Source organism: Ailuropoda melanoleuca, chromosome 11, assembly GCF_002007445.2.
Source record: "Ailuropoda melanoleuca isolate Jingjing chromosome 11, ASM200744v2, whole genome shotgun sequence".
Classification (NCBI taxonomy): domain Eukaryota; kingdom Metazoa; phylum Chordata; class Mammalia; order Carnivora; family Ursidae; genus Ailuropoda; species Ailuropoda melanoleuca.
Window position 1 is genome coordinate 71776563 of NC_048228.1, and position 13019 is coordinate 71789581.

The 13019-nt window shown below is 33.9% G+C and overlaps 1 protein-coding gene across 5 annotated transcripts in view; it reads left to right on the forward strand.

Annotated features, from left to right (window-relative positions):
* Window positions 1-13019, forward strand: part of NFXL1 (nuclear transcription factor, X-box binding like 1) — a 66643-nt gene that overhangs the window by 18401 nt on the left and 35223 nt on the right. For all 5 annotated transcript variants that reach the window (XM_034671866.1, XM_011222035.3, XM_019797254.2 and 2 more), the window contains exons 6-12: window positions 2142-2320; window positions 2553-2714; window positions 2821-2921; window positions 3544-3658; window positions 4608-4732; window positions 5449-5571; window positions 8190-8280. In XM_034671866.1, the coding sequence (XP_034527757.1) occupies window positions 2142-2320; window positions 2553-2714; window positions 2821-2921; window positions 3544-3658; window positions 4608-4732; window positions 5449-5571; window positions 8190-8280 (896 nt within the window). The remainder of the gene's footprint in view (window positions 1-2141; window positions 2321-2552; window positions 2715-2820; window positions 2922-3543; window positions 3659-4607; window positions 4733-5448; window positions 5572-8189; window positions 8281-13019) is intronic.

Consider the following 13019-nt stretch of genomic DNA (forward strand, 5'->3'; position numbering starts at 1 on the left):
TAATTCTCAGCATTCTGTGAGGGTTTTTATTCCCATGTTAATGGGATATTGAAATTGATGAAGCAAAACGATATATTCAGGTTTCTCTTAAGTGGTGAAGCCAGGATTTGAAACCTAGGATTTCTGACTTCTAAATTCAGTGCCTTTTCTATTCTTTTGAGTTATCTCTTATAATACTATTTTTAGAGATATTTGTTTTGTTTGCATTGAATATTAGCTTCTCTGAAACAGTTTAAAATTTCAGAGTCTCTATTTGTTTTGCTACTACATATTTGTGGATTTCAGTGTTCAGTAGGTTCAAAATTAAACTAGATATTCAGACTTCATTTTAGAGGTCTAAGCCTTATGCATACTATTTATCACCCTTGCTCAACTCATTCTATTTTAAGCGGTCATTTTGCCACAGTGCTGGGAAGTACCAGTTAAAAGGGGAATGAACTTCTACTCTTCCCTTAAATCTGAGGAACAAAATATTGAATCAGCTGTGTAATAGTAACCTTTGCATTCTATATTTCATGTTTTTTAAGAAAATCAATGACTATTCTAGATTTGTTTAATCCTCATCAAGGTGGAGCTAGAACTTGATACAAATATTAATAGTTCTAAAGTTGTTGTTTTGTGGAATTCAAACATTTAAAATGTTTACATGTTTCTACTAAGATGTTGCTTGCTTGCATTTAAGACATTGACATAATTACATTTCATTATCGCATACCATTATTTTAAATAAAACACATGCATTTTCACATAATGTCGTTACCTCTCCCAATCTCCTAGAACAATTTAGCCTCTCTGTTGATGGGCAGTATTAGGGTGTTGTGAGCTGCTTTTCTAGCCATCCATATCTAGGCTTATTCCCCTCCACATTAGCTTAGAGAATATAGACATTTTCCCGTTATAATTCTTCCAACCAAATAATTTTAGTTATTCTAGATGAAACATGGTATTTTGTTTTTGATTTTTGCTTACAATAATAAATATCTTTGGTTATTCTGAATTTTTATGTGGCATTTATTTGGAAACAGAACATGGTCTCAGGGGCCCCTGGGTTGTTCAGTCAGTTAAGCATCTGCCTTCATCTCAGGTCATGATGCCAGAGTCCCGGGATTGAGTCCCACATCAGACTCGCTGCTCAGCAGGGACTCTGCTTCTCCCTCTGCCCCTCAGCCTGCTCATGTTCTCTCTCACTCTCTCTCAAATAAATAAATAAAATCTTAAAAAAAAAAAAAAAGAACATTGTCACAGGACAATGAAAATATAAATGATAAAAAGAAAGTGATGACGTGAGACTTTTTCTAGTATAGTATACGATCTATAATCATTTGGGAATAGTAAGGGTTAGAACATCTTTTTAGAATGACGCAATCTATGATCCACAAGTGAATTTGATAGGGCTGAAGGTTAACACTGCATTATTTTAATTGTGGTAGGTAAAAATCTTTCTGCTGTAGCAGAGAAAATGAAACAATATTTGAACTTTCCTTTGATTTAAGCACATTTGTTATGTATCTATTTTGTATTAGATGTTGAGAAATTCTTTATTTCCCCTCAATTCTAAATTGTAGGCATGTTTCTTGCTACTGTATTGCCTACCTATAACCTGGTTTTTCTCTTCTCTTTGCTGTTGCTAATATATTTTACTTATTGCAGGTCTCCCAACCAAACTTTTAAAACATTGAGCTTTATAAAAATTGGAATGATTACCTCAAGAATAAGGTTCATCTGCTTAGTAGAAAGCTAACGTTGCTTTCTTTTTGTAGCTTCATTCTAACTATGTTTAATACAGTAGCAACTAGCCACATGTGGTTATTTAAGTTTTGAAAAATTATAATAAATTCTGTTTCTTTCTCAGTTGTATATATTAGCCACATTTTAAGTGCACACTGGTCACATGTGGCTAGTGGCTACTGATTTGGACATGGTAGGTTCCAACATTTCAAATTATATTGGACAGAGCTATTCTAAATGGTTGAAATTGATTTTTGTAAAATCTTATTTCTTACTAGTATAAAGATGGAGCAGAGGGTGCATTAATATAAAATTAATTGAGTATACTCTACTTCTAAGTATGTTTATATTCCTGTTTCTTATGTCACTTTTAAAAATGAAATTAATTTCAGTAATTTCATTCTTTTTTGTAGTCCAAAATGTAGGTTTGAATACAAACGATCTGACACACCTAGTAGGTACTATTGCTATTGTGGAAAAGTAGAAGATCCACCTTTAGATCCATGGCTTGTGCCTCATTCATGTGGCCAAGTATGTGAGAGAGAATTTAAACCTCCTTGTGGCCATAAGTGTTTACTCCTCTGTCATCCAGGTGAGTTAAATATTACATTTCTAATTATTTGTGGGTGGTTATTTCTTATGTTGAGGCAGGGAAGAAAATTGTGAAAGTTTAATTCAGAACTTAAGTTTACATAAGAAGATATTAGAAGGGAATGTCTTTCAAAGTATCAGTAAAGAAAGCTTTCCAAATTACTGAAAGGCGTAGGAATTGAACGTTTTAAATTTTGATTCGTGATTTTCCCCCCCCTTTCATTGGGTTCTAGGTCCCTGCCCTCCTTGTCCAAAGATGGTCACAACTACTTGTTACTGTAAAAAAGCAAAACCGATACCTCGTAGGTGCAGTGCTAAGGAATGGTCCTGTCAGCAGCCATGTGGGCGGAAGTTGCTTTGTGGACAACATAAATGTGAAAATCCTTGTCATGCAGGTAAAAACACCATACCTGTTAGGTGTTCTGACTTTCCAAGTAAAAATCAAAGCAGTCTTTACTGGATTTGTAATGTTTCTGTGCTAATTTATCATTGCGATTTTAGGCAATTGTCCGCCCTGTCCAAGAGTTAGTAGACAAAAGTGTGTCTGTGGGAAACAAGTAGCTGAAAGAAGCTGTGCAAGTCCACGGTGGCACTGTGATCAGGTGAGTGTATATGCATTTGAGGGCGTGGGTATGAAAGAGTACAGAAAGCATAAACAACTCAAAATGCTAATTAGGTTTAGCTGGATAAAAGAAGAAGAACAAATCAAATGAATTCTATTCATGTTTTAGGAAACTGTTTTCCAATTTAATGTAATTTTAATTATTGGAGGAAATTTTTTCTTTCCAAATAAATAGCTGTTTGTTGAATTTTGGATTCAGTACATATGTACTCTGCTTCTCGCTGTCTCTCCTTCCTTGTCTTTCCCTTTTCTTCAATTAACACCACTCCCTTCTTCTTGAGTTAATTCAGTTGAGGAAGTAGGATTTTGTAGATTGTCCTAAATTGACATGGTTTTAGTATCATTTGGAAATCTTTGGTAAATGGTCATATGAAGCTTTTTCCCCCTGTATTTTAAAAATATACTCTTTGGTACATAGGAAATGTATGTGTGTATGTTTGTATGTATACGTATATACTTATGTATATGTATGTAATACCTATATAGGATATAAAACATAATATGAAGAACATAAAGAAGTTGCTTGTGATTGAAAAGTGGATTAGGTCATGCACAAAGTCTTTTTGTTAACGTATAAGTCTTATGTGCTTATTGCATTTTAGGTGTGTGGAAAAACACTGCCATGTGGTAATCATACATGTGAGCAAGTTTGCCATGTTGGTGCTTGTGGAGAATGTCCTCGATCTGGGAAGAGGTTCTGTCCATGTCAGAAGTCAAGTAAGACTTTTTTTTAAACCTTTAATGGAATATGATAATCTCTCATGTTCACTTAGAGTATGTTCCTAATTAAATTAGATTTCTGTGGGAGTTCATAATGTAATTTCAGTAAAAATACCAATTTAATACTAGATTTCTTTTTTGCATTTGGTGAAAGGACAATATAGCATAGTGGGTTAAGAACTCAGAATTTAGAGTCAGGCACATCCTGGTTCAGATTCCACCTTCATGAACTGTAGTTTTCTCAAGTTAAATGCAGTAATAATATTTTCTTTATAAGATAAAGTGAATGAAATGAGTGAGAATTAAATGATAAAATGTGCATAAAGTATTTGGTGTAGTGTCTGGCAATAAAGGAAACCTCATAATCATAGACTGTCATCATTATTGTACTGTGTATTAGGTTATGGGTGAATTTGATTTGGCTGCTTTGAGATAAGGCACAGAACATTGCCATTTGAGTGTACTTTAACTCTGCCCCAATACCAGCACACATATTTATAAGATTATTGCCAACACTTGTCCTAATACGTGTATGTTAAAGGTCAGTTTCATAATGTTCTCAAGTCTACATCTTTTTTTTTTTTTCTAATCCTGTGAGGTTGTTAAGAGCAAATTTTCTTTTTCTAATTCTGTTTATTGTAGAATTCTTCATAGAGGTTTATATGGTCTTACTCTTTAATTTAGATAAGTATTCCGGAAGTAGTTAGCTCATAAACACATGTGTCTTGAGGATGGTAACTTGTTATGTGTCAAATTCTTTTTAAAAAACATAAACTTTTATTAGGGATTATTTTCATTAAATTTAACTCTTTCCAATAATTATGTAGATGCATAAATTCATAGTCTGAAAGGGCTGTCATTCTTCAGGGAGCCAAAAGAACGTGGCATGTTGTTAGTGCTTTATAATAATGTATCTTATGAACTTTGACTTTTTGTCTGCTTTTAGAGTTTTCTTTGCCATGTACAGAAGACGTACCAACTTGTGGAGATAGTTGTGACAAAGTACTTGAATGTGGAATCCATAGATGTTCGCAGCGTTGTCACCGAGGTCCTTGTGAAACATGCAGACAAGTTAGTCATCTCCTGTAATAATTAATTTTAAGAATCACCTATCCGAGTATATCAAATGGGATTATGCTATAATTGTTTTCCATTAGTTTCATAAACATCTGTGTGATGATCTGTATGAGCTTAGTGACCTAATATTTATGGTAGAGAAGCAGGAGAGTGTGCCAACAATCAAGTCTAAAAATTAACCTTTGTTTGAGTTTCTTGGTAAAAGTTTAAACATTGTCATTTTTATTATCTAGCATGCTATAATCTAGCATGGGGTATCTGTTTTCAGAAGATATTCAAAGCAATGATAAGTTGGCCAATGATAAGTTGGCCTTGATGGAAAGAAATAAATGCCTAGAAGTGAGCTGTTAAAGTTATATATGTCATTTTGGTTTTGACCATACTACTAAATAATCTAATTCTTTTACTGAAACAAGATGTGCAGATGGTATGGTGTAACTAGATGTTATTTTAATGCGTGCTATTGTTTTACTATTTAATATCTAGTTTTTACTAAGTTTAATAATGAAATTCTATGAAGTCTTTTTAGAACAAAGTAAGATACAAATGTCTTAGGAAATTCAGCTTTATTTTTGGTAAAGTCCTTTATATGAAAGACTTTTAAAACTTTCCTTCTTTATTCTTTAGTAATTATAGAGATTGCAATGTGGGGGGGAAAAAAACCATGTCAACAAAATAGTTTAAATAAGGCACTTATTTGATTCTTCCAGGAAGTGGAAAAGCATTGTCGTTGCGGAAAGCATACGAAACGAATGCCATGTCACAAGCCTTATTTGTGCGAGACTAAGTGTGTTAAGATGCGGGACTGTCAGAAGCATCAGTGTAGGAGAAAGGTAAAGAGTTTGAAAAAATAAGAAAAATAGTCTTATATATTTATCATCAAATTCCACTATTTTTGGTGCTTTTCATCCTTTTACACAGATTTGTGTTTCTGTTTTCATTTTCTTTTTGTTGGAAGAACTTTTAATATTTTTTGTAATGCTGGTCATGACGTCTTTCAACTTTAATGAACTATCTTCAGCCATTGTGAAAAATATTTCTACAGTAGAATTCTAGTTTGACAACATTTCCCCCATACTTTAAAGATGTTGCTCCATTATCTTTTAGCTTGCATTTTTTCCCAACAAAGTGTGTGCTGGGAGGCTGTCTTTGTTTCTCTGTACTATATGTAATGTCTCTTTTTTCTTTGGCTGTTTTTAGAGATTTTTCCCTACACTTGATTTTCAGCAGTTTATTTGTGGCGTTCCTGCGTATAGCTTTCTTCTTGTTTCTTTAGCTTAGTTTTTGTTGAGCTTCTCTGAATTTGTTTATAGTTTTCATCACAATTGTGAAGTTTTCATTCTTTGTTTCTTCAAATATTTTTCCACCATGCATCACCTTCTGAGACTCCAGTGATGTATATGTTAGTTGCTTGAAATCCCATAGCTCGCTGATGCTCCGTTTACTATTTAGTCCTTTTATTTTCTGTATTTTATTTTAGCCTGTATAGCTTTGTCTTCAGTTCAGTAATTTTCTTCTACATTGTCTAATTTAATGTTAATCCCTTCTTGTGTTTTTTCATCTCAGACATAGTACTTTTTTATCTCTGAGAATTGGAGTTGGGTCTTTTGTACATCTCCCATGTCTGTCCTTAGCAGCTCATGCTTTCATCTATCTTCTTGAATATGTGGATGGGCTATACTTTTATAATGCCTATTTTAGTGTCTTCGCCTACTGATGCTGTCATCTATCATTTTTGGGTCTATTTCTATTATTTCTATTGATTGATTCTTCTTCTTTTGGGTGATATTTTCCTGATTGGTAATTTTTTATTAGTTTCCAGACATTGTCAACTTTACATTTTGGATGCTGGGGATTTGTTTTGTTTGGTATTTCTTTAAATATTTTTAAGCTACATTCTGGGTTGAAGTCAAGTTATTTAGAAATCATTTGGTTCTTCTAAGGCTTGATTTTTTTTTTTTTAGGCGGGATAAGGCCACCGTTTTATCTAGTGCTAATTTGGTGTCATTACTGAGGCAGTAATTCTTCTAAGTGCTCTACTTGATGCCTGTATATTAGGAGGCTCTTCCACACTGTCCGTGGGAGCACAAACTATGCCTAGCCTTGAATAATTTCTGGAAATGGTTGTGCCTTCTCCTTCCAGTGGTTCTTTATCAGATGGGAGTAGTTTCCTATTATACATGAAAAGACCAGTGCTCAGCCAAAGACTTAATGGGTCCTTTCTTGAGGTCTCCAGAACTTTCTCTGTACTCCTACCACTTCTCCACAAATTCTGGCCACAATGACTTCTCTGATCTATGAATTTTGTCTCCTCAACTTGGTAAGACCACCAGACTCTGCTTGTGATCTTCTTCCTTGTGTTGTAGCCTGGAAACCTCCAGGTCTAAGCGCGAGCTATCATAGAACTCACCTTGTTTGTTTCTCTTCTTTTAGAGATTGTTGTCCTGTGCTGCCTAATTGTCTAATGTCGAAAAACTGTTGCTTCATATATTTTGTCTGATATTCTGGTTGTTTAAAACAGGAGAGTAAATCTGATCATTATTACTCCATCATGGTCAAAACCAGAAATATGTTGAAAGGCTTATTCAAGTCATGGACCACATAATTTTCTTTTCTCCCACTGTTACTGGCAGAGTGATAGGCACGTGTTATTACTTGGTAAACTTTTTCTAATTGAATGAATTATTTTGACTTTTAGTTGCTTTTCAATAGTGTATATTCTGTTTTGAGCTATTTTTATACACTGAAATTTGTTCTTAAGTAGGTTACAACCTGAAGTTTCTTTAAGACCGTTGTAGTCTGTATTTTTTCCCCAAAGTTTGGATATATGAGAGGTCAAGGAAGGAGTTAGGATGGCAAGATGGGCTTTAAGCAGTTGCTTTGTGTTCATGAATGAAATTGGGGGAAGTCTGCACAAATGGATTAGATTCTTTATGTTCCTGGTGAGAAAATAAAGTTAGAAGCAATTAGCCTTTCTCTGTTTCTCTCCTTTAGTTAGTCTTTGATGCCATGGTTTGAAAATAACTGCCAAACTAATCTATACATTGAACCATACATTGATTTACTTTCATTAAATTCAAAAAAATAGACTTGTTTGCCTGAATTGACGATAGGATTTGACCAGATCCATTCCTTTGGTTAATATTGGCAATCTCTGCATAGATAAGTAGGAATGAAATTTTCTAATGGGACTGTTTTAAGTCACAGAATAATTAAAGGGCAAGGAAATTTAGCTTGATTTCATTAAATTAGGTCATGGTCTAGTTAAATTTATAAGTTCTTAATATATACAGTCTACTTAGAATAATGTTGATCCTCTTGAATACTTTTATTCTTATGGTGAAAAGAAGTATCTTTTGCTTTTCGTGAGTTCTGAAAATAACTAGTAATGACATTCATATTATGTGTGGTTTTCAAATGACCTGTTCTTTATATATTGCTTTCCCTTCAGTGTTGCCCTGGAAACTGTCCACCTTGTGATCAAAACTGTGGACGGACTTTAGGATGTAGAAACCATAAATGTCCATCTGTCTGCCACAGAGGTAAAATTTAACAATAGCTGTAATTTAATGTTTGTATTTACAGTGCTTTATAGTTGATAAAGAGTTTTTACATTCATTATCTTACCTCTTAACAACCTTGAGAAGATAGGGCAGTCACCAGTATCCCCATTTTATGGACAAGGAGATTGAAGCTAAAGATACTTCAGTGACTTACTCCTAGAAATATCTAGTAAAGTAGTATAGCTAAGATTTGGACCCAGGCCTTCTGAATATAAAAGATTTGTTCTTTCTATAACGCCATGTTATTTCTTTACTTCTTCCCAACCTCCTCCATACAGTTTTTCCATTAATTAATATGTTCTTAGGTTTTTCAGTGTTATTTTGAATTTTAGACATTTATATGGACTTAAGTCTAGTAAGGGATTGGATGTATCCTAAGCCAGTGGTTCCCAGTCTTTTTGGAGGATCCTTTTACGTTCTTTTTTGTACTTAAAGACCTTTTGTTAATGTTGGTTTTATCTATTGGTACTTATTGTATTTAAAGTTAAAATACAATGTAACAATGTTTATGGTTTTATTTAAAAATAGCAATAATAAACCCATTACATCTTAGTATGGTAACTTTTTTTTGGTGAAAAGTAACTATTTTCTGAGTAAATATAGTGAGAAGAATGATATTGTTTTACATTTCTGCAAATGTCTTTAATGTCTAGCTTAATGGAGCATAGGCAAAATTCACATGTGTGCTTCTGCATTCAATTTGTTATTATACCACTTGACCCATGGCATCTGGAAAACTACTCTATGCATGTGAGACTTTTTAGACCTCCTGAAAAGGTCTCAGGGTTGATGAAGTTATTAGACATTGAAAACTGAGTTAACAGGGTGCCTGGGTGGCTCAGTTGGTTAAGTGTCTACCTTCAGCTCAGGTCATGATCTCAGGGTCCTAGGAGGGAGCCTCCTGTGTCCTCAGCTCCCTGCTCAGCAGGGACCCTGCTTTTCCCTCTGCCGTTCCCCTGCCCTGCTCGTGCTCCCTCTCTCTCGCACACCCTGTGTCTCTCTCTCCAATAAATAATTTTTTTTTAAAAAGTCTTGAAAAAAAAAAAACTGAGTTAACTTTACCCATTTGGAGTAGGTTGATGTGAAAAGGAATACTGATTGTATAGGGCAGTGGGAAGGGCATGGATTTTAGGGTAAGAGGTCCTCGTTGAAGTCTGGACTCTGGAACTTAGTAGCTTTATGACCTGGGACAGACTGTATTGTTTTTGTTATCTTCCTTTGGGGTTAGGTGGATGCTAGATACCTCTCTTAATCTCTTAATCCTCTCAAAAGTTCAAAAAGTATATTGTGCTACTGTTATTTTGTACAGTAAAGAAACAGTCAAAGAGACTATTGGCCAAATGTCATAGAACTAGTTGCAGGGTCAGATGTGAACTCAAACTTTAATGATCTTTCCATCCTATCACAGTACCTGCCTGTTAGGAAAAGTGGTGGTTTGAATTAAACCCATAGACTTTTTCCTGTGAGTGTTCTCTGATTTGTTGGTGTCTTTAAATTGTGAAAGAATTTTATTTTTTCAAAGTCTTATTACATCATTAATTCATTAGATTTTATTAACACTCTAAATTTAGTCATTAATTCCATTAAAAAAGTATTTTTGAGTGTCTACTAAGTACCAGGCACTGGGAATATATAAATAAACAGTATAGACAAAGTGCCTGCTCTTATGGAGCTTATTTTTTTACTTCCCCTCAGAATATAAATAAGTAATCAAATTAATATGAAATATTAGGTAGTGACAATTTTAGCGAGAAACTCTAGTGTGATCAGGAGAGCACTATAGAAAGATGACATCTGAGAGGAATCCCAAAAGAAGTAAGGGATTACAAACCACGTGAAAGAGGAGGTGGGGACAGTGTTTTGGGCAAGAAAGCAGTAATTACAAAGGCCTTGAGATGGGAGCATTTGAAAGAATTCACAAAGAGGACTGAAGTAAGTGCTCAAGGGGGCAAATGATAGGAGATGAGGTCAAAGAGGTGGTGGGATAAAAGATTGCTGGAGAAAGACTACATCTAGGACCTTGTTGACTGTTGTTAAAACACTGTCCTTTAATTAGAAAACCTAACTAGTTATATTGCCATTAAAGACATTGGATCCAGTAGTTTAGAATTCTCTCACCAACTGAACACTAGGCCTAATTGATTTTTACACATGATTTTGAACATTTAAGATATGTGTGTGTGTATGTATGTAAGTTCAGTCTCTCCATAAACTATTTGAGAGTATATGTAAAAAGGGAACATGTCCTAATTCATTATATTATCTGACAAGGAAAGTAAGAGAAAATTATAGGCCAATCTAACTCATAAACATGTTTGTAAAATATTAAGGTTTCTGCTACTCAAATCCAGCTGTCCAGTACGATAGTATTAGTTATTTAAAACCTTAATCTTTCTTAATCAAGTTGGGTTTATTCCAATAATGTATGATTGGTTTAACTTCAGTAAATCTAATGATGTGATTCACCACGTTAATGGTCTAAAGGAAAAGTGAAACTATTTTAGTAAATGTCTAAAAATAGTTGATGAAATTCAACATTCGTATTTGATATAAACTTAATTAGAAATTGAAGGGAGCGTCCTTAATCTGATACAAGTACTTGCAAAAAGGGTAGAGCGAGCATCATATTTAGTGGAGGAGTGTCGAAAACACATCTCACTCTTGTATTGTTTTGAAGCAAATTCCACAAATCCTTCAGTGTTCATTTCTAAAAGGTGGATTCTTAACCTAAAAATAGTTAAAATATTTCTTATATCAGCAAATATCTGCTGTTCAAATATCTTGTGTCATAAATATCTTCATTTTTTAATTTAGTTTGTACAACTCAAAAACCTGGTAAGACTGACATGTTGCAACTGGTTGATGTCTCTAAAGTCTATGAATCTATATTTTCCCTCTGTGTCCTTTTCTTTTTCCTTGTCTTTTCTTTAAGAAACAAGGTTGCTTTTAGTCACAGAGTCTGCATTTTACAGATTGTGTCTCTGTGGTATTATTTGATATTTTCTCCTGTATTTCCTTGTGTAGAGGTTTGATCAGATCCAGGTTCAATTTTTTTTTTTTGGCAGAGCATTAATTTTTTTAGAAAAGAAGCTTATTAACCCCTAACAAAATTTACGTTAATGGAAAGTATGTGGAAGATGTGTTGTGCAGCTTTCACTATTTGTGTGATCCACAGTCACATAACATACACAGAACCATTATTACATACTGTTTTCCATCATTCAAGACACCTTCATGATCAAGGTTATACTGTCACTCATAGGAAGAGGACGCAAACTGCATGTTTGCTCTGTGAACATAAAGTTTGACTTATGGTACTCTAAGCTCTGGCCATACGTGTTTATGCTTCTGGAATTACTGAGCGAGTACCCGTTTTGGCTCTTGACCCACTGATCACTGTAGTTGCATTCTGTATGCTAGAAACTGATACTTGCTGATATTGTTTCATTTTAAAACTATCATTGAAGCTACTTTAATTTATCTGTCATGTTGTACAGAAATCTGTAACAAATTCTGTTGATCGGTAGGAAGACTTGAAAGAAATTATCCCTTATTTTTCTCAAGATCTAATTTTCAAGAAAGGAAAAGTGATGATGTAGTTTAGAGTGGCAGAAAGGTGTTATGTTTGATAAGTTCCTGTTTGAATTGCTGAAGGTGAATGAAAATTATTGTTAAGTGTGGAAAATGTTATAATATGCTGAATAAGAACAGACTTAAAGGTCATTATTAACTTTTAGAAAATATGATACCTGGTCATTCTTTTGGAAAGATAAAATAAAATTTGATCATGTGGATAACTTGGCTTGCATTACCATCAAGAAGAGACTTCACTGGATTATACTTTCTTTACTTATCAAAAAACACTGAAGCATAAATTTGGTAACTTGTATAATATATTTCTTTTTTCCCCTGTGGTGCTTTTAACTCTCATTTCCTTATTCTGTGTTCATTGTTTGAATCAGAATCCTTCTGTTCCTTTTAGGAACTATTTTAAGAGGCTTTAACCAGGGTACTTTTCATCATTAGTCTGATTCTTATCAGGTTAACTGCTCTTCAGTATTTTGCTTGGTCCTGACACATAGACAATCTTTTACGATCCTCACTCCTTAGTTGAAGACTTTTATTCCCTTCTTGCTATTTCATTTCTAGTGGGGAACCTTACTTATTGGGAGCACTAGAGTGGGAAGAAAGCCCTGAAGATGATGTCAGAGCCTTGGGGAGAAGTTTATAGCCTGTTTATAAAGTTTCTTTCATTATGTTTTTGTGTGTTCCTACCAGCCTGTGACAAAAGAAGGAAAAAGCTGAAACCCAAATAACTTTTCCGTTTGAAATGTTTAGAAGGGAAATATTTGGAATTATAGCCTAAATGAGGGTTTAGCATTAGTCCTGCACAAAGCGTGAGTAATAGTAAATTGACTGTTCTTGTTAATAACCTGACGAGAGAAATTACTCTTATTGGGGAATTTATCTAAAAATAATGTACTTGAATAGAAGTATGTATGAAAATAAGCCAAAAAGGTTATTGACAATGTTAGATTTTCCAAGACATAAATCTGTTTTGCTTGTGTAGTGATTAAATGAGTAATGTGTTAAATTTGTTATTTAGAATAGAATTTTTAGCAGATTTTAAAGAAAATTCTAAAACTTTTTAATTGAATTACCAGTGTAGATGTAGAAAAGTATACAAATAATAACTGTATAGCTTGATGAATTTTTAT